Raw genomic sequence first — 22,355 nt, 5'->3', positions numbered from 1 at the left:
AATTGAGAATGACATAACGAAGGGATTGCCCACACCTGTCCAGGAAATAGCCTTGGAGTCAATTGTCCAATTACTTTTGGTCCCTTTAAAAACAGGGTGGCATATGTTAAGGAGCTGAAACTCCTAAACCCTTCATCCAATTTTAATGTGGATACCCTCAAATGAAAGCTGAAAGTCTGAACTTCAACTGCATCTGAATTGTTTTGTTTAAAATACATTGTGGTAACGTCTAGAACCAAAATTAGAAAAATGTCTGTCCAAATATATATGGACCTAACTGTATATAATGATCCTGATTTATCAAAGCAAATAATAGCTTGTCATTGTGCAATCTGCCCAAAACTTTGCCTTGGACAGTAATAAAATTGTCTGACTTTCAGCATTTTCATGCCAGTTTCTCCCAGCTTTGTCAAAATGGATGGGGGCATGACGCCACAGCTTGTCTAGTTAATGATGAGCTGTGACGTTCCTTATGCCAATAGGGGACTGGAGTAGCATTTCTGGCATGGTGCACGGAAGTGCACAACACTCTGGTGTCTGATAACCGGCTATAAAATCACTTGTCTTTATGAATCGGGACCATTGTTTTGTAGTATGTGTGTGTTTTCCTCCTCGGATCAAGTGGTCTGTACGGAGCCTTGTCTAATATTGATCCAGGTGTCACATCAAAGATCAAACTCAACAATGCAAGTATATGGGTCTGTGAGAAAAATCAGACGACATTTGGATGACTTCTGAGTGCTATATCTATATATATATATATTTACATTGTTAGATGGTATTTTTTTAATTTTTTTATTTACTTCACATACAATTAAAAAAGCGATGACAATCACTGATTAAACTTGCTCCATTTTCCATGTATAGCTCCAGCTCCAGCTTGCCTACAGTATCAAATACATGTGTAGATCCACATTCATTGTGGTTGATATCCAAACACTATGCAACAGCGCTCTACAAGTAACTTTTAATACTACTGAAGATACACTTGAAGAAAGCTAAACTGTTGTACTTATCTTGTCACAGGCAGGTTAATCTATTATAATTTCAGATGGGACTCTACATTTTACAGACTTGCCTCTATGCCTAAGCCTGGGGAAACACAGGATCCTGCTATACTTTTCTCTAATTAAAACAGTCTGGGAACGACTGGTAGATAACGAGACGCATAGTCAAAGGGGGGGCACACTGCTCCCAATACACAGTGGAAAACTTATAGGAGAAACTCACAAAAGTGTATCTGTGTAGCAGGTGTGATGTCTAAGCCCCAAGGTTTACTGAAATTCCTAGATTGAGAATATCATTACTATAAATTCAGTATTTTACTGTATTGTATTTTTATGTGACTTGTAATTGCTGCAGTAAAAGCATATTGAATGATTGTCTGTTTTAGGAGCTGTTCCATTTTCAGCCGGTCTTTTCTTCATGAATATGAGTTTGGATAAGGTTTGGCAAGAGCCCGGGGTACGTTTATCTGCAGTCCAGAATTTCGTAAATGGATGTCTCGCCGCCGGAGTAGCACAGACGATGTCTTTTCCGTTTGAAACTGTAAAGAGAAAAATGCAGGTAAATTTCTTCTGCTTGAGAATGAAAAATTTTCTGTCCAGATAAACAGCTTGCACAAGTGTTGGCCGGAGTCTGCTCAACGCCGTAATTAAAGGGAGTCTGTCAAAACAGCAGGACTGTTCAAACCAAGCATAGGTACAAGGTCTTACCGTATTGGGGGGGGGGGGGGGGTTAAGAGCACGATCATCTCTGGTGAGGTGCAATCAATATACACTGCTCAAAAAAATAAAGGGAACACTCAAATAACACATCCTAGATCTGAATGAATGAAATATTCTCATTGAATACTTTGTTCTGTACAAAGTTGAATGTGCTGACAACAAAATCACACAAAAATAATCAATGGAAATCAAATTTATTAACCGATGAAGGCCTGGATTTGGAGTTACCCGCAAAATTAAAGTGGAAAAACACACTACAGGCTGATCCAACTTTGATGTAATGTCCTTAAAACAAGTCAAAATGAGGCTCAGTATTGTGTGTGTGTGTGTGTGTGTGTGGCCTCCACGTGCCTGTATGACCTCCCTACAATGCCTGGGCATGCTCCTGATGAGGTTGTGGATGGTCTCCTGTGGGATCTCCTCCCAGACCTGGACTAAAGCATCCGCCAACTCCTGAACAGTCTGTTGTGCAACGTGACGTTGGTGGATGGAGCAAGACATGATGTCCCAGATGTGCTCAATCGGATTCAGGTCTGGAGAACGGCCGGGCCATTCCATAGCTTCAATGCCTTCATCTTTCAGGAACTGCTGACACACTCCAGCCACATGAGGTCTGGCATTGTCCTGCATTAGGAGGAACTCAGGGCCAACCGCATCAGCATATGGTCTCCCAAGGGGTCTGAGGATCTCATCTCGGTACCTAATGGCAGTCAGGCTACCTCTGGCGAGCACATGGAGGGCTGTGCGGCCCTCCAAAGAAATGCCACCCCACACCATTACTGACCCACTGTCAAACCGGTCATGCTGAAGGATGTTGCAGGCAGCAGATAGCTCTCCACGGCGTCTCCAGACTCTGTCACATCTGTCACATGTGCTCAGTGTGAACCTGCTTTCATCTGTGAAGAGCACAGGGCGCCAGTGGTGACTTTGCCAATCCTGGTGTTCTGTGGCAAATGCCAAGCGTCCTGCACGGTGTTGGACTGTGAGCACAACCCCCATCTGTGGACGACGGGCCCTCATACCACCCTCATGGAGTCGGTTTCTAACAGTTTGTGCAGACACATGCACACTTGTGGCCTGCAGGAGGTCATTTTGCTCTGGCAGTGCTCCTCCTGTTCCTCCTTGCACAAAGGCGGAGGTAGCGGTCCTGCTACTGGGTTGTTACCCTCCTACAGCCCCCTCCACGTCTCCTGGTGTACTGGCCTGTTTCCTGGTAGCGCCTCCAACCTCTGGACACTATGCTGACAGACACTGCAAACCTTCTTGCCACAGCTCGCATTGATGTGCCATCCTGGATGAGCTGCACTACCTGAGCAACTTCTGTGGGTTGTAGAGTCCATCTCATGCTACCACGAGTGTGAAAGCACAACCAACATTCAAAAGTGACCAAAACATCAGCCAGAAAGCATTGGTACTGAGATGTGGTCTGTGGTCCCCACCTGCAGAACCACTCCTTTATTGAGGGTGTCTTGATAAGTGGCAATAATTTCCATCTATTGTCTATTCCATTTGCACAACAGCATGTGAAATTGATTGTCAATCAGTGTTGCTTCCTAAGTGGACAGTTTGATTTACTTGGAGTTATATTCTGTTGTTTAAGTGTTCCCTTTATTTTTTTGAGCAGTGTAAATCCCCCTTATATATGTAGATGTATTCATAATCCACCTAAAAACCCTCAATAATAATGGATCTCCCTTCATACAAACCTCCAAAGACCAGAAGGGTACAATAGCCAAGTTACTTGACATATTGTAATTTGACACAAATATATACTAGATTGCAATTAGTGGTGCCATCTGGATGGTTGTATATGGGGGCTATGCTTTCTATTTTTTCACTGTAAGGGTTAAAAAAAAAAAAAAGAATTCAACTGTTTATCAAATTTTTATATTTAAATGTTTTGGTATTTACAGAATATATTTCTTGAAAAAATTGGATATTGCACCCTTATGCTCCTTGTAGGTTTTGATTATGTTGCAGGAGTGAGAATAGCACACAGCAATCGGATATTTTGTTGCTGAAGAGGTGAGCGTATAGATAACACCTTTGGATAGCAGAGACAAGTAGATTGGCGGGTGCCATGATACAGCAGAGTTGAAGGTGAGGATGGGATCTGGAGCAGCAGAGCTGGTAGTGGGATCTGCATAGCACTGGGGTGCAGCTGAGGAGATATTCAGGCACTTGGCTGGACTCCAGGACAGCATGTGATATCGGCGTGCAGCATTACTCGGCATTATATGGTCTTGAATTATGACGTTAAAGGTGCCTGGTGGGATACCGCAGTAACCCAGCACTGAGGGGGCCGGCCTTAAGGGAAGAAGGAAGCGAACCTTGGCTCTGGATCTGGGATAGGTGACTCTCTAGTATTAATACCTTACCATGTGTCAAACGACATCAAGGTGAATAAGAGCAAGACCAGGCCCTGTCAGACGCCCATCCTTGGAAGCTATACAGATGTAACTCTTGGCGCAGAAAGGGGGCCCACAACCGCCCAATATAGTAAAAGTCATGAACAAAGAAATAGTTTAATTTTAAAGAAATTGTCCACTGCTTGGACAACTCCCTGTCATACCCCATGCTTGACCCAGATAAAAAAAAGCTTATACTCCCCTCCTGTGCTGGTGCTGTTCCCGCGGTGTCACCACTCGCTCTCCTCGGGGCCCTTGCGTGTCTGTTGTGACACGTGCCCAATCAGCGCTGGCGTCACTGTCCCCGCTTTCTGTCGAATTGAACGCAAAGAGGTAGTCAGAGATCTGCTGCAGCCCGGACTCCTCTTCATGCTCAATTTGTGCAAAGGCGGCACAGTGAGGCCACCGCCGAATGGCTGGCAGGCTCATGTGTCACAGCAACCGCACGAGAACCCCGGACCGCAAGTGCTGACACCACTGGAATTGCGCCAGCCCAGGAGGGAGTATAGGTTTTTTCTTTATTTTATTTTACCGGGGTCATACATTTAGTTCAAGAAGCGGTTGTCCAAGAAGTAGGCACCCCCTTTAATTTTGCATGGAGTTTAGCAAAAGTAGCAAAGGGGTTTATAATAATTGATAACCACTCGATAAAAGTACGTCAGAGCAAAAAAAGTGGTAAGAGAGGTTAAAACATAACCTTGAATATATATATATATATATATATATATATATATATATATATATATATATATATATATATATATATATATATATATATATATATATATATATATATATATATATATATATATATATATATATATATATAGGTAAAAATAGATGAACAAAAAGTCACTAGGACCTAAAATCAAGTAAGTGCCTTCCAATGGTAGTGAAATGTATATAACTACCCAATGCAAATATATACTCGTTCCAAACAGGAATTGTATGGCATAATACCTAGATATAGCCCACCTGTACCCCGAACAAGATAATGGCAGATAATAGTGGAGCTGTCACTAAAAGCCTCAGCATACATGAACCATGTCAGACAATCAGTGATTTGATGTGAGAGTTCACACTTAACAAATAATACTGGAACAACCTCACCATACACAGTGTCAGTTCACGCTTCTTGCTTAAGACAGCTCACTGTAGTGGGGCATCAACACCTCTTCAGCCACCAACCACATGTGGAACACCACTCCCAACGCGTTTCATCACCTCAGTAACTCGTCAGGGGAGACAAGGGTTTCATTTCCCTTAATGTGATCCTCGGTGTCCGTCGCCAAGCCTAACACAGAGGCGGCGCAACTTACAGATGAACTCGTCATCTTATTTGTATCTGCCCGCGCTCCCTATTCACATGGACGCGTCACTTCCGGTTCCGGCCACCTCACATCTGGCACGTGGAATGCAAGTGCCGGCCGTGACACGCAGGCGTCACATCCGGTGCACGCGTCATGAGTCGCGCACAGGCCAGATGATGCTACATGGGAGTGATCACATCATGTGGGGTAGTGCTGCCCACACGACGATATGGGTGGGACCAAGCAGACATATCATACGGTACCCACCCTCTCTCTAGCCAGGAGGAGTGTCCGTACAAAAACACCACGGGACATGGCTCCGGCTACATGCCACATGCGGCGAAGTATAATTCAACAACGCTACAAATTCCCCAAGTGGTCAATGGTTAAAAAAAAAATCGCCACAAGTTAAGTAAAGTCAGCAGTCATGAAGCACACATCCTACCCAAAAAGAAGTAACACTGGAGGGAACGTAAGAGGCGAGGAAAGAGACAAAGGCAGGGACCACAACTGTAATGGAAAAGAGTGGTAGAGATATAGAGAGCAGGGTCAGTCCGTCCCTAGTAAGGTGCTATCAAATTAGTTCCTACCTACCAGTGGAGGTTGGCACCCTAAAACCTGCGCAGTTGGCGCCCCCACTCCGCAACGGCTTTCCCTACACTCCTCACCCTGTTAATCCCTACACTTATAGGAAAGACCTAAAGGATAATTGTTCATTCAGACCCATTAGTATGGGTGAAAAATGCTGAAGAATTGACATGGTGCAGACTCAAATCTGCTAGGAAAAAGTAAAGAAGGTGTGCATGAGACATCAGGAATCTCATTGCCTTTTCTAGCACTTCGGAAATCCTTGAGGTTTTGTGACAAATCTGTGCATAACAAAAAAAAAACAAAAAACTGCAACATGTGCAAAGACCATTAGGGAGATTCATGTAAACTGTCCTTATCCTCTCTATACCCATGATACCTTTCTAGGGACCAGAAAACATTTTTTTTCCACTGTAGCTTTTTGCTATTAATTTAATTTTAAACTTTATTGCTACATGAGTTAAGATTGAATATAGTCAGCTTGGTATGAAGTGATCTTGTATTACATAGGCAGAATATCTAATATCTGGTCAGTAGTACATGCGATAGATTATGCCTTACTTAATTCCTATGATTTTTGCTTGAGCAGTAAATGTCAGATAGAGGACACATGATGTCGCTGTGACTTCAGGGCTTCAGCTCAGGATATTAATTCGCTAATCCCTGACTGCCCCTAAAGTGACATCATGGCTGGGCAGAGAGCACTAATTGACCACTAGATGGGGCTAGTTGGAAAGTTACGTGTCATTCTGCGTGCCCTTGACAGCTGTTACAGGGACCTTACAGTCAGTGCTTCTTATTCTTGTGCCATGGAGGTGATCCTCATCTTGCTTTGGCACCTGTCTTATTCATGTGTCCGTGGTCAGATCTAGATCTGGTTACTAGTGAAATAAATAGTGGCTGAGAGAAAGTGATTAGACACAAAGGAAAAGAATTTAAAGATACAAATATTAAGTAAATGTATTTCATGGCAAACTTTCATTTTAATCCCTGGGCTAAGATCTCGCTGAACACTAGTGCAGGATATTGCTGTATTTATGTATACGGAAACTCTGGCGAGACCACCCAGTGCACCCTTATAATGTATAGGTGTGTATACATGTGTTACTAATGGTGACGCTGCAGGGGTATCCGGAGTGTACTGCAAATATTGCAATATAAGGAAATCCGTTATGTTCTACTTCTTTGTACGGATGTCTTGATGGATGACGCTTTTGGTCTGCGAGGAAGCGAATAGTGAAGACCATTTGCACAAGGTAAAGTTTACATGCCTGAAATGAGGAGTGAGCTGTGCCCCCTTATCCTCCTGTGAGTGATTCGTATACGTGAACCATAATCCTCTAGAGTGGTGGCCTCTGACATGTGGCTCTCCAGATGTTGGGGAAATGGCAATTCCCAGCAAGCCATGCGTTAAAGAGCCGCACGATGGAGATCAGAGAGGACACCGCTACATTATGCATCCAGGGCGTGCTGACCCTGCACTCGTGACCGCTGTATACAATCAATCGATCAATCAGTGTAGTCACATATGCGTGGTGTTCGCTTGTCATCACTGCTCGTTAATTGTCCTGTGGTTTAATTTTGTTTAGGTTTTTGTCTTTGTTTAATCTAGTTTTAGGTTTTGTTTTTTTTTTTTGTTTGTTTTTTTTTTGTTTTGTTTTTTTTTAAGAAAAATCCTGAACAGCCCTTTCAATGCTTCTTTTGTTTACGCACTTTTAAGGTGAATATCCATCTTGGCGGTTATAATTGGACTGTATGTGGCTCATTGGTGAGGTATCCTTGTGATAAGTCGAGCAGTTTACAAACATTGAGCAGGAGCTCCAAAATTTCACAAGTGTCTGCACGAGCCTCCTGGGAATGTAAACCATTCTGGACTTTGGCCATGACAGTCTATGTATGAATCACCACCCATGCCAAATATATCTCTGCTTGCACAAATGACCAGCATTCATATTCAGTATTAAGCATGTGTGTGCTGGACGTTACACAGTAATACTGTAATTGGGGCACATATCCTTTACCTGGTGAGGTGGGTGATTAGTCTGTTATGAAGGTTTGTAAGCCATTTTCCTAAACCTAGGACCCAATATACTTACCTATTGCCAGAATTTGAGAATTCGCAAGGTCAATTTTTTTTTTCTTTTTTTTTTTTTTTTAATCTAAAATTCTCAAATCTCACTCTGAAGAAATCATGAAAACTACTAGTAGAGCATTCCCCCCTCTTTTACCATGTAGGACCTCCAAAGCCTCCGTCTGAATCTCAGAAAGTAGGTAGACTGACCATGCCGAAAAGCAGAGCCAACTGAGTCCATTTGTGCCCAGTGTGTCTCATTTTACAGAATGGATCCATAGGGGCATTTCTGAAACCCATTTTTCAGGGATTCAGGTGGAAGCCATAAAAGTACAGCTGACTGCAATGTGAGCCTAGTCTTCTAACTGAAAATAGACACACAGCTTGCAGGAACTGCAAGCAGCACTCCTGTCTACATGGGCCAGTATCCCTCGAATTGCTGTGATTCTCAAAGCCAAAGAAATCCCTACATGCTATAAGATGGAGGCTTCTATGAAGTGTGTGCTGCAGTATATATGTGTATGCATGCCTCCATATATATCACATACAGGTCTGGCCTGTCCATCTGACTGAGGCTCGACTTTTACAAAGATATTATTAGTCTTGTCTCTGTAGACGTTTTAGATGGTTCCCTTGCAGCTAAATAGTCATGTTCACCTTTGGTCAGACCGTGTCAGCATGAACCTTACAACCCAGCCAATGTATTGCAAAGTCAATGGAGGTGGAATGCAAAGAGACAAAACAAATGTGTATTGGGTTCATAAGCTGCACAGTAACAATCAGGCCTACAACGATTAAACAATAATTTGTAGAAATGTATTTTTTTCTAAAGCTGCCCGAACGCTTCAAGGACCACTCCTCCAGTGTTTGTTTTGTTACTGCACCTTACATAAGCCTTCGGTGCATGCAGTAAAATACTTCCACATCAAAACTTTTGACAAAACACCTTAATCCTATAGGGGTAAAGCTACGGGATAGAACAGTGCACAAAAACTCTGGATAATATAAAAACAAATGTTTTATTAAAAAATTATTATTTTTTTAAGGCACAGTAAAATCACAAGGTAAAAAAGGCAAGAAATGCTCAATTGAAAATGCATATTGCCTGACAAATCTTGAGGCTTTCCTGCTTTTTTATCTTGTGCACTGATGTATCGTTAATGTGCACGGGGAGATGTCGACCATGCATGTTCGATTTTTGTTCTCCCAGAGATAAAGCACCAGCAGAGATGTCTGACTACTTAGGAACACAACTGTTTGGCCGAGCGAGCACTCCTGTGTATGGGAGAGATGGCTGCCGGCTGAAAGACCAGCCAAAGCATTGTTCGGCCAACAGCCATCCAGTGTGTATGGCCGGCTTAAAACTTTAAAAATGGGATCAGCCACAAACCGGTCAATCGATTGTACGTCAGATTGTTTTGTATGAAACTCTCATCAACCTGCAGGGCTAAACTGGCTGATTAATGACTCTGTTCAATAGGTGGCCAAGCCCTCCGTTATGTTGTGCACCCCTTTTCAATTATTTTGTCATAATTTGTGTTTGTTTAGTGAAGTAACATTATTAGATATTTGTCATAAATGACAATATACAGTAAATATCTCATTAAAAGAGATTTTCTATTATAATAAATAGGTGTCCAACCTCCCAGACCACCAATCATAGGAATGCAGGGAACAGTGCTGGCGCATGGCATTCCTGTGTGTAAATTTCTGTTTGTTTTTCTCACCTCCCCTCTAATGTGCTGCAGGGAGTAGAAGCACAGCCATATTCAAGTAAATGGGGCCAGGTGCAACTCCCTGCACAACCAGGGTCGGGAGTGATTCTGCCTAGAGAAAACGTAACCAGCGGGTCAGATCATGACGTGATAGCATATCCTTGCAATATGCCATCACTTTATAGGATGGGAAAACTCCTTTTTAAATAGCTCCTACCTTAGCAGAATTTCATTTTTTGCGTTGATTTTTAATAATGCAGTTGATAGAAAAAAAAAATTGCCATTAGCAATAGGCTGATGTGCATATAAGCGTTTATTAATAATCGGGAAAATATTTATATCAGACAGATAATTCCTGTAAAATGTATTGTCCAAGGAAGGGCTTCAGGCTAAGCTGGAAAAGACTGTCAAGGTGTGCAATTTTTGTATTGCGCTGATGCGTCTAAACAAAGCAGACAAATGGACTTAAGTGAAAAAAATATAGATATCCTACTATTTTGTGTCTTGATCTCTTATAAAGATGTTTCCATGGTTACAGACTACAAACAAACCCTGTGTGATCTAATATTTGGCAGCCATACTTGGGTTCTACCCCGTATTTTTTTTTTCCTTTAACTCTGTTAAACAATGAAGAAGCCATCAGTTTTTCAAACCAAGACACTCAAAAATACCCTGACATATTTTTGGCCTTGACTGGTATTGTAATGGAGCGTCTACCAAGCAGAAAACATGAGTGTGCCTGAAGAATGGTCCGCTCACTACTTTGAACCATTTGGTGTTTTTGGAAACCTGAAGGGGTTGACATATGAACAGCAAGTCATTTTAACATATAAATGTATATGCCCCCCCCCCCCCCTTCCCTGGAGAAAGGGGTAATCGTGTGGACTCAATGCTATTGGTAAAGTTATTATTTATTTTATTTTTTAAGGCCTCCTATTTGGACATGTTTGACTTACAGCCATTTTCAAATCTGAATTTTTGCTTGTAGGGGTCAGAATGTCGCAGTGCACGACGGACCAGATCTGTTGTATTTGGTCAAATGACTTTCCTTCCTACTTTCTTAGATTTGAAAAATGGCAGCGCCCCTTGATTAAAATTGTAAAAGAGCATGAGTTAATAATTTAAAAAAAAAAAAAGAGTACTTTCTATAAGGCCACGTTCACACATTCAGTATTTTACATCAGTATTTGTAAGCCAAAATCAGCAGTGGAACAATCAGAGGAAAAGTATCATAGAAACACGTCACCACTTCTGCTTTTTAAAATATGCAGCATTTTACAGTACCAGTATAGTGAGTGTTTGTTTTTTTTTTTGTGTTAACCTTCATCTCAACCCACTGCTGCATTTTTAATTTTTTCTGTCTTTGCATTTTTAAATGTGCAGCATGTCAATTTCTGTTGTGGATCTTTTTTGTGTGGATTGTACCCATACATTTTAATGGGGATCTTAGGCATTGTATTGGTGTATATGTGTAATATATAGATCTATCGAATATTATTTTTTTTTTTTTGTGTCTCCACATTAACAAGTGGTAAACATACACAGATTTTTGATGCAGAAAGGCGGCAGCTTTGTTTACACATCCAGCCCCATGTCCACAAAGTGTCAACCTGGCTTCAAAAGTTTATGGGCATCTGATACAGAACAGTTGCTGTTTGTGCATTCACAAGAGTCTGGAAGACGTGTTATCTCCTGCAAACGTTTACCTGTAGAACATATGTGCATCATTCCTGACCTGGTCCATATTAATGCATACAATAACACAGTGGCCCCTCCGCTTCTGTCCATACAGACAGGATTGCACAGACAGCCCAGCAGTGATTGGCAGCTTGGAATGAATTCTTGTCGCCGATTTCATGCCACACCCTAAATGCGTATGATCTTCAGACATGAGAAATATTAACCTTCTGGGTGCATAGTTGCATTTTATTACTGAGCCTCTATTTTGTCATATTAACTAAATAACCTCGGGTTCCAAAAACTGTCAAGGGCCTGCTTTTATGTGAAATTCATATATACAGTTATTTTTTACTTTTCTTTTATATAGTTTGTTTACTGTAAGGGTACAGTCTCCTGCCCCAAAATTGCAGTTGAGCACATCTGTAATAATAATAATCTGCCTCGAACACACTCTTACAAAGCCAGTTGCTCCCACTTGCACCCAAATGGCTTACCGAGTAGCTGCTGGTTGCCCAGACCAATCTATGTGTATATTCATGCCAAGAGCAGACGTTCTATTGGTGCAAGGGGTAAAAGGGCCACTACCACCTCCAAAGCAGATGGAATTGAGTATTATTACGAGCTATTGGACTGAAATGGCCTATATATTCTTCCTCTGGGTCCTCTTCTGCCTGTGTTTGCCACAGACTGGGGCTCACCCAATTTGGGGACCTGGGACAGTCTATAGCCTCCTCCACTGGACATGAAATGGCAGTCAGCCTTACTGTGGTTCAGCTGATCATTTGTCCTGCAGTTATGTCTTCTCACTGTCCCATCCACAAGAGCGCTCTTGTGTTCTCTATAGGTGGACTGCTGTCAAACTTCTGGTGGTGTCTTATCTCAAGAGATCAAAAGGATCTGCCAAAAGAAAAAGGACATGACTGATCCTGATCTCCCCCAACATTCATCTATCGCTGGGGTGGAAGCTCATACATGTTCTCTACCAAATCCATTGATCCTGGTGGGTTTGGCTGATGTTACTCTCATGTATATGGGAGCCTTTTGTCACCATTTTTGTAAGCGGGCCTTTACTGTACGCACTTCTGGTGAGGGCTTGTATTGTTAATTCCCAATCTGTATGTCCTACCATCAAGATGTTCAGCTGGGATTAGGAGAACCATCATTGACACCTATGGCAATCAAGGCCCATGTTAGATCTCTTACATATCTGTCGTACTCTCCTAAAAGCAAACTGGTATGTGATAATAGCACAGGAAACACATGATCGTTATCTGCTCTGAGAACTGATAATGGCTTGGCCTATGGCTTATAAAGCTAAATCTAGTCACAATGGTCTACTTTCCTGCTGACTCTTCACCTTGGTTAGAGTAGGACTACAGAGGTTGTTATGGAGGCCTGTGTGTGTCTGTGCCCTGCTGGGTGTGAACAGGAATTACCTGTTCTGGGTGTAGTAGAAGAAGCTGGTATTTCCATAGAGACTTCAGACAGTACATTGAGGCAGAGCTCTGCGCAGCATTACACTTGTGTATAATCTCTGTATTTCTTAATCAGGCTTATGTCTCAAGCTGGTATTCTGTGAAAAACATGAATGTAAAGTCAGGGCTTGTTTACAATGTCTGACTTGCGGTCATTTAGAAGCCTGTTTCAGGCGGACCGTGCCTCTGATGCGCAGAGAACGATTGCTAATAGATTGTTCCGTGCACATGTTATACAGGACGATGTGCTGCTGAGAACAGTGATTTTTTTTTTTTTTATTTATTTATTTTTTTTAAGTAAGCCTAATTTTATTTTTGCTCATTTGTCAGGTGATCGGCAGCCTATTTACACTGGACGATTATTAGTAACTGCACTTTCCTGGGCGCACGCCTTCCCAATGATCATGCAGTGTAAATGCACCCTCAGTCATCCTTGTTTGTTAGTTCAGTGCAATAACGAATAACTTACTAATCCGATATACTGACAAATTTAAATGGCCATTGGTATAGAAATAGCTGCCTTTTAGAGGGTTATTTTCACCTAGTACATTTATGGGTAATCAATGGGATGTGGGTTATGGCCAAAGCAACTGTATCCAGTAGCGCCCCACTGCAACTGGCAAGATGCACGCTCAAGCAATTTTCATAACTTCCATGCTAATTAATGGTGGGTGCCTTAGGGTGTGTTAACACTATTTTTATTTTTTACGTTTTCAGAACAGAAAATCTTCAGTCAAAATGTGGTGTTTTTTGGAGAGCTTCTGCTCCAAAAACTCAAACTCCATGTAAAAATACCCTTGCATGCTAGGCCACCTCTCCACTTACAGTGGTGTGCCAAAAAGTCCCATTATTAAATTGATGCTGGGAGCCACAGACAGAATCACACAGGATGTGCCAGAAATGTAAAAGATGGGAATACCCGCTTAAGCCGCAAACATGTAAAGTAACTGTACTTTGACCACAACAGATTATTTTAGTTAAAAGTGGCTTTAATTTTGCCAAAATAATTCTAACTGAAAGTTTGCACTGATCTAAAGGGGAAATGTTAAGGTTCCCATACATGTTAGACAGTTGGCTGAACTCCGGACCGGCATATTCTGGCCTCCACCTCTCCTCTGACGGATGATATCTGTGCAGAGAAGGACCCTGGCTGCTGAATTTTAACGGCCAATGCTTTTGTTCTCTCTGGATATAAGACCTTCCTAGCAGTGGCTCTCAAGGATAACTAACGTTCGGGTCATCAGAGTGTTCCTGTGTATTGGGGAGAAAGTTTAGGCGACTACCATCTAATGTGTATGGGGGTCTTTAGATACTGCCCTAGTTGCCTGCAAACATTAGCCATTGATGAGGTGGCAGTGGTAAGCAGAGGGGCAGGAGATTCCCATGAACACAGCAAACTTTTTTTTTTAGGTCAGTTTACACAGACCGACCGGCAGCATGATACAACTGCAGATCGGTAAACTTTTTACTGATTGCTGGTCGTATAAGTGCCAACAGAAAGGCTGCCATAATTCTCGTCAGTGTTTTTCCTATATACACAGTACGATGCGCTGCCGAGAACTATGATTTTTTTATTTTTTTTTTGCATTGCACAAAAGATAATTTCACTCTCCAAATAAGCGTTTTTGCTTGTTCATCAGGTGATGTTTCGGCATCCTGTTTACACAGCAAGATTATCCTGAAACCAATGTTTGTAAGATAATCATGAACGAGCATTGTTAAAGTGTAAATACAGCTTTATAAGAATTAGTCCTCTATATGCTTGTTTGCTGTTGTCCGAATAGCCCAATGTTTTCTATACTATTTGGAATAATACCTACAGGACACTACACTTTCATGACGTTTTGCGTGTTTTCCATTGCTCAAATGCTATCCTTCCTAAATTGATATGCTTCCCACCTACAGTATATATAATTGCATCTTGCATCGTACATTAACTTAGAGATTCCTAAGAAGGAAGTTGCGTAAAGCTTTTAGTTTTTACTTCTTCCCCTTTTTCAGGTTTTGTTGCCATTTTATCAATCAGATTTGCATTAATCTGGCCTAGGTGTCAATCTTTGAATATTGGAAGTTATTTATAATTTAGGAATGTTGAAATCATCGTAAGGATCCATTTACACGGACCAACTGGCAGCTCGATATGACCGCCAATTGGTTAACTTTTGTACCGACCGGCGGTCATTTAAGTCCCTGTTCACACGCAGTAAACTCTGCCCACAGAGCGATGTATACTAGATGGCTCAATGCACTTAGGCTGCCATAGTTCTCGGCAGCACAAATCCTGGTTACACAGGATGATAAGACAACGAGAATGATGATCTTTTGTTCTGCACAAAAAGATTTCTCCCGCTGAACAAGTGTTTTGATCCTTCGTCAGGAGATTAACCTCGCCGTGTAAACAGGCTGCCGATCATCATGATGCAAGCTTTAACAATGCTTGTTCACTATTGTTTTGCAGGTTAAAAGCACCAAATTTTACTTCCGCTGCCCATCATCAGTTGGGTCCATAAAGTTTAAAGCTGACCAATAGTATTATTGTGGTGTTTGCATTGACCCTAAGCTTTTGTTTTTCAGCAATGTAAATATAATTATCTTTGTTATCATAGGCACAAAGCCAGGTCCTTCCTCACTGTGGGGGAGTGGATGTCCACTTCAATGGTGTGCTTGATTGCTTTAGACAAATTGTGAAAACAAAAGGTGTGCTTGGTCTTTGGAGTGGACTGACTGCAAATCTGGTTAAGGTAAACTTCTCATGTTTAATTGTCTCTGTGTGTCCTATTTTACAGAATACAAACCTCTCACTATATGCAGGGGTATTTGGTTTTCCCACATGACAGCTGATAACGTGTGGTCCCTGCAGAGAACTTTGTGATCAGGCTATTGTGAAGGACTCCTTCCTACTAAAAATAAGGAATTGTTCAAAATGGATAAGCCCCAAATTTTAGGGATAATATTTGTCCTAGACAGCGTGATGACCAGGTGTATTTTAAGAGTGCGTTTACACCGGCCAACAAGCTGCCCTTAAAAGGCTGCTGATTTGGCTATATATAAGCCGAACGGCAGCTGTTTAGTAGCCAGATTGTTCAGTGCACATAGAAATCATCATGGCTGCACATTGTCCTATGTAAACAGGAAAAGTGCTGCAGAGAACGATATTCTTAATAAGCTTAAAAATTCACGTGACAAATTAACATTTTGCTCATTCGTTGGTTGATTGGCAGCCTGTTTACACTGGCCAATTATTGGGAATGAGCCTCTTACACAATCTTGTTGCTGATCGACCGGTGTAAATATACCCTTACACTGGCCAACTAATATTCTATGAGTGTTTCTAAGATCAATTGTTTCACTTATCAGCTTGTCTATAGAGACTGTCAATCACCCAACAAATGAGCGTTTCACTTTTAAAGTTTTTTTTTTTTTTTTCCCATTTTCTGGGACTATTTTAATTTTTCCCTATTGGGCTATGAGCTAACAGGCAGGTAGTTGCTACCTACTTGCCTGTTCTGCCCTGTGCCGGCTCAGAGCGATGACGGGACTACTCCTGCTGTAGATTCAACTGCTTCACGTCCACAGAGCGGCTCTTCCTCCTCCCGGCTGCTCTGTTCACGGGATGTCACTGCAGCCATCAGTAGATTGACTGACAGCCAGCTCCCCACAGTTATGCAGTGGGGAGCCTGCTGTCAATTAGCATGGCTTCGGCAGTCACAACCCAAGAACAGAGCAGAGCGGAAGAGAAGCCGCTGCTCTGTCAATATGAGGAATGGTGGCAGGAGTGGTCTGTAACCGTTTTGAGCCGGCAAAGATCGGTGCTGAGCATAACAGGCAGGTAGTGATGCAGGTAGTCACTATCAGTTCTTGGCTCAGAGGAAAAAAATACAATGGTCCCAGATCATCCTTTTTAATAGATGGATATTGTTGGATAGAGCACTTTTTCAGTGTTGTTTGATCATTTTGCGGACTGTGGAGAGCCACATTCTTTCCATTTTGGATATGGATTAAGAAGGGTTATTGTATTTATTGGATAAGTTATAAGGTGCTGGATTTCCGTCTTTGAATGTGTAGAGGGTGAAATTAGCAGGGGACAAAGTTTGTAAACCTAATAGAGGTGTAAAATGCAGTGATTCGTCCATCGCCTACATCTCTCTGCCTATTCTTTGTTTCAGAGCGTCCAGGCAATAGTGTTCTATCATCCATTATCTGCTTGATTAAACTAATAACCTCACAAGATACTGCTCCCATAAATCATAATATCCAGCTTCAAATTTTGGTCAGCTGGCAATGGGATGAAGATAGACTTATTGATTAATTTTGTAAAGGCTGAATTCTAGTCTTGTGCCACTTTTGTGTTCTCCACTAATGCCCACTTTTATCTTTTTTATTGACAGGTTGTTCCTTATTTCGGTTTGATGTTCACCACTTTTGAGTGCAGCAAGCGGTTCTTTCTGTATAGAAATGGTTACACTGTTTCCCCATTAAGTAACCAGCTTATGCCGGGGGTGGACCAGAGCCTCGGACCCCGAGAGCTGGAGGAGCTGCGCAAGTTTTTAAGACATAAGAATTTTTCAAACCGGAATCTTAAAAGTTGAGTTCAGTTGTGAGAAGCCATGAAAAATGCGAAATATATTTATATTTTTGGAGTGGTGGTAAATTTTTACTAGTGTGTATGTAGACGCTGCTATTTATAAAAATTATTGTAAAACTGCACTGTTGATTAGAACGGCTTGTTTGCAATGTTCCCTTCCAATTTGTGTAGGACCAATAATGCATGTCCATTGTGCAATATCAGGTACTGTACATACTGTAGCTAAGAACTATGATTTTTAATCCTACATAACCCCTTTAGGCTAAGATAAAGCACTTTAAAAAAAATTTGGCTTTTAAAGGGAATCTGTTGCCCCCTGGGACTTATCTGACCAACTAATATGGGCATACAGGTTATAGAAATGTAAATCTATACATACCTGTACCCGCACCTGCGCACTTCACTTTTTACAGAAGGCGCACTTGTACTATGCAGACATAGTACTGCAGGGATCTTGTGCGCAGGCACCGGGAAGGCACAGTGACTCACCAGCGCACAGGATCCCTGCAGTACTATTACCAAAGACGGGAGGAAGAAGTGCGCCTTGTGCAAAAAGTGAAGTGCGCAGGATTTGGCCGCCGCAACTGAACGTCACAGGGCCCTGTAAGATGCAGGGGAGGGGGGGATTTCTTCCCGGCCTTAGGACTGGAACACATCAGAAACTTAATGAATAACATGACCTGTAATATGAGGCATACAGGTAGGTATAGATTTACATTTCTATCACCTGTATGCCCATGTTAGAGGTCAGATAAATGCCAGGGGGGACAGATTCACGTTAAGACTGCATTAAAGGCACATGCAGAAACTGGTTTTCCACTGGCCGAAATCTATATCTATATATATCTCTATCACTGTGTGCAGAATTATTAGGCAAATGAGTATTTTGATCACATGATACTTTTTATACATGTTGTCCTACTCCAAGCTGCATAGGCTTGAGAGCCAACTACCAATTAAGTAAATCTGGTGATGTGCATCTCTGTAATGAGGAGGGGTGTTGTCTAATGACATCAACACCCTATATAAGGTGTTCTTAATCATTCGGCAACTTCCTTTCCTTTGGCAAAATGGGTCAGAAGAGAGATTTGACTGGCTCTGAAAAGTCCAAAATTGTGAGATGTCTTGCAGAGGGATGCAGCAGTCTTGAAATTTCCAAACTTTTGAAGCGTGATCACCGAACAATCAAGCGTTTCATGGAAAATAGCCAACAGGGTCGCAAGAAGCGTGTTGGCCAAAAAAGGTGCAAAATAACTGCCCATGAATTGAGGAAAATCAAGCGTGAAGCAGCCAAGATGCCATTCGCCACCAGTTTTTCCATATTTCAGAGCTGCAACGTTACTGGAGTATCAAAAAGCACAAGGTGTGCGATACTCAGGGACATGGCCAAGGTAAGGAAGGCTGAAAATCGACCACCTTTGAACAAGAAACATAAGATAAAACGTCAAGAATGGGCCAAGAAATATCTTAAGACTGATTTTTCAAATGTTTTATGGACTGATGAAATGAGAGTGACTCTTGATGGGCCAGAGCCTGGATCAATAAAGGGCAGAGAGCTCCACTCCGACTCAGACGGCAGCAAGGTTGAGGTGGGGTACTGGTATGGGCTGGTATCATCAAAGATGAACTTGTGGGACCTTTTCAGGTTGAGGATGGAGTGAAGCTCGACTCCCAGACCTACTGCCAGTTTCTGGAAGACAACTTCAAGCAGTGGTACAGGAAGAAGTCGGTATCGTTCAAGAAAAACATGATTTTCATGCAGGACAATGCTCCATCACATGCATCCAACTACTCCACAGCGTGGCTGGCCAGTAAAGGTCTAAAAGAAGAAAAAATAATGACATGGCCCCCTTGTTCACCTGATCTGAACCCCATAGAGAACCTATGGTCCATCATAAAATGTGAGATCTACAGGGAGGGAAAACAGTACACCTCTCGTAACAGTGTCTGGGAGGCTGTGGTGGCTGCTGCATGCAATGTTGATGGAAAACAGATCAAGCAACTGACAGAATCTATGGATGGAAGGCTGTTGAGTGTCATCATAAAGAAAGGTGGCTATATTCATCACTAATTTTTTTGTTTTTGCATGTCAGAAATGTTTATTTCTAAATTTTGTGCACTTATATTGGTTTACCTGGTGAAAATAAACAAGTGAGATGGGATTATATTTGGTTTTTATTAAGTTGTCTAATAATTCTGCACAGTAATAGTTACCTGCACAAACAGATATCCTCCTAAAATAGCCAAATCTAAAAAAAACCCCACTCCAACTTCCAAAAATATTAAGCTTGGATATTTGAGTCTTTTGGGTTGATTGAGAACATAGTTGTTGATCAATAATAAAAATAATCCTCTAAAATACAACTTGCCTAATTCTACACACAGTGTATATATAACTATAGAAATCTGTGGAGAAAAACTCCATAGCAAGAACTTACTGGTTTTAAAAAAGAAAACCACAAAAAAAAGCCATAAACCAAAACAGCCACGTGTGTAAGGATATTCACTAACCACAAACATCTTTCCAACACTCTAAAGTGCCTGTAAATGCTGTGTGAATACAGCCTAAATTGATATGGCTGTATAGTTAGATTAGAAAATAAAAAAGTGCCATCTTCTATATGTCCGATTATGAAACCACTTGCTGTAGTGTAGACCAATTTTAAGCTTTCAGAATAGTTTGTTGTAGATTGCTGAGCTACGGTTACTCTCCATCCCACTATCCAGTTTGGCTACATAGACTGTGCTGTCCCTTCTCCTGACCGGTCTATTTCAGCACATTTAGTTTTCTTAATGAAATCACGATTCTGGGGCCTCCTTTCTTACAACCCTGCATTATGCTGTTCCTCTGTTAGTCCTCATAAATCTGTGTATCTTCCATAATGTGATGTCATGAAGCGGCCATCATATGGACATCTTTTCTGCACCGAGCAGGAATCTGTGAGCATGCCTGCTGGAAGGTTTCATTGTTGCGCTTGGCACTATACTAACACCTCGGCAGTGGACGTCACAATTACACGCGTCATGTGCACTAAGGGGATGTATAGTATTTCCCACTATGGCCACATTCTGTATTTATCCCGTGTTCTCCATTGTGTATATTGTATACTGTGTATAAACTTAGGGCTCGGTCACACGACTGTATTTTCAGTCAGTGCTCTCTGTGGAAAAAAAAAAAAAAAATATATATATATATATATATATATAATATATATATATATATATATATATATATATATATATATATATATATATATATATATATATATATATATATATATATATATATATATATATATATATATATAATATATAATATATAATATATATAATTAATTTATTACGGACAGCACTAGGAATAACAATGAAGCAGGTGAGCAATTTTTCACTGACCAAATCTGCATGTGAAAAAAAAAATTGCAGCATGCACTAGTTTCTTCCATGTGTTGGATGAGACTCCAACTACTCAAGTCTATAGGTGCACAGAAAAGAATCGGACGCCATGTGGAGCCATAGCATAGCATTTGATCTTTTTTTTTTTACGGATACATTGAAATTCTTTAATGTGAAACTGTAAACGATAGCTGCTGCTATAAAAAAAAAATAGATTGTATACAGATGACAAGTGAGAAAGAAATCGTCTGAGTTTTCTGGATGAAACTGACCATTGTTACCATGGTCGTATAATCCTACCCTTATTCTATATGACCTGGGACTATTCTATATTTGTCCTAAGAATACTTTTATATGTTTAAAATCGCCAATTTAATGTACAAATTGTATATGTCCACTAAATCTTTTTCATTGTGTTATGTAAATAACAATTAAATTATTTTCAATAATATTCAGGTTGTTTTATAATGTATAACAGAACAAAGGTTTGGGGATGTTGGATGTAGTGCTAAAAAGTGTAATTTCCCTGAGCAATCTGTCAGCTCACATCTTTCATTTCCAAATCTGCTCTGGGAGAATGAAATCTGGAATCTGACTGCTATGGGCCACGTTGCACTAGGGCCGTTTTCCCCACTTTATATTTTACGATATTGCTTTGCTTGAGTGTTTTTTTTTTTTTTATGTAAAACAAATATATTGGAAAGTTATGCTTGACCAGAAAACTGTACTCATGAAGCCTCCTACATTTTTTTTCCCGGACACCTCAATAGTCAGAAAAGTGGTGGGAAAAACAGTGGCGGATCTAACCTGGTAATATCTTTACAGATTGGGGTCACTCATCTCTTGTTAAGTCCAGGGTTTGTTCCGGACACCTAGTGTCTGGTGCTGAACTCCTAACACTGACTTATCCTGGAAGTCCGTTTTACAGTTTGGGACGAGAGAGATTTTTTTTCTAGCTCCAAAGTTTAGGTCACCATTGACTTCTATTAGTCCAAAGTTCTGGTATCCGAACTGAACTTTGGACTAAAGTTCGGTCGAACATCCACAAGTCCGCTCATCCCTAATCTTTAACCCTCTACCAGTAATGGTGGCCATACACATTAAAGTAGTTTTGCTGGACAACCAGTGTGTGAGTGAATGAATATCTGATGAGCGATTATTACACCAACACATTTTATCCCAAATGTGGCCTTTCCAGTCATTTAACTTGACAATACAAGTTCAGAGAGGCTGTTTTTTTTTTTTTTTTTTTTTTTTTAGAATATTTTCTTTCTAAGGTTGTTTATGGGTGAAATACTTTCGTTCTAATATCTGGAAAAATCTTTCATCTGGCTATCAAGCGCAAAAAAAGAGAAAAAGATTCAGACATGCTGGATCCTTTATCTCCATGTAACAATGCTACT

General features: G+C 41.1%; 1 protein-coding gene across 1 annotated transcript in view; it reads left to right on the top strand.

The window, feature by feature from the left end:
- Positions 1–21,403, top strand: part of SLC25A43 (solute carrier family 25 member 43) — a 29,848-nt gene extending 8,445 nt beyond the window's left edge. The window contains exons 3-5 of the mRNA XM_073641170.1: positions 1,394–1,566; positions 15,581–15,715; positions 17,363–21,403. Of these exons, the coding sequence (XP_073497271.1) occupies positions 1,394–1,566; positions 15,581–15,715; positions 17,363–17,563 (509 nt within the window). The 3' untranslated portion in view covers positions 17,564–21,403. The remainder of the gene's footprint in view (positions 1–1,393; positions 1,567–15,580; positions 15,716–17,362) is intronic.
- Positions 21,404–22,355: the final 952 nt, after the last annotated feature.

This window comes from Phyllobates terribilis, unplaced genomic scaffold (genome assembly GCF_046119375.1).
Source record: "Phyllobates terribilis strain yellow unplaced genomic scaffold, ASM4611937v1 Scaffold_7__3_contigs__length_470593459, whole genome shotgun sequence".
In the NCBI taxonomy this organism is placed as follows: Eukaryota; Metazoa; Chordata; class Amphibia; order Anura; family Dendrobatidae; genus Phyllobates; species Phyllobates terribilis.
Note: the sequence above shows the minus strand (reverse complement) of the source record. Positions and strands in the feature narration are given on the sequence as shown.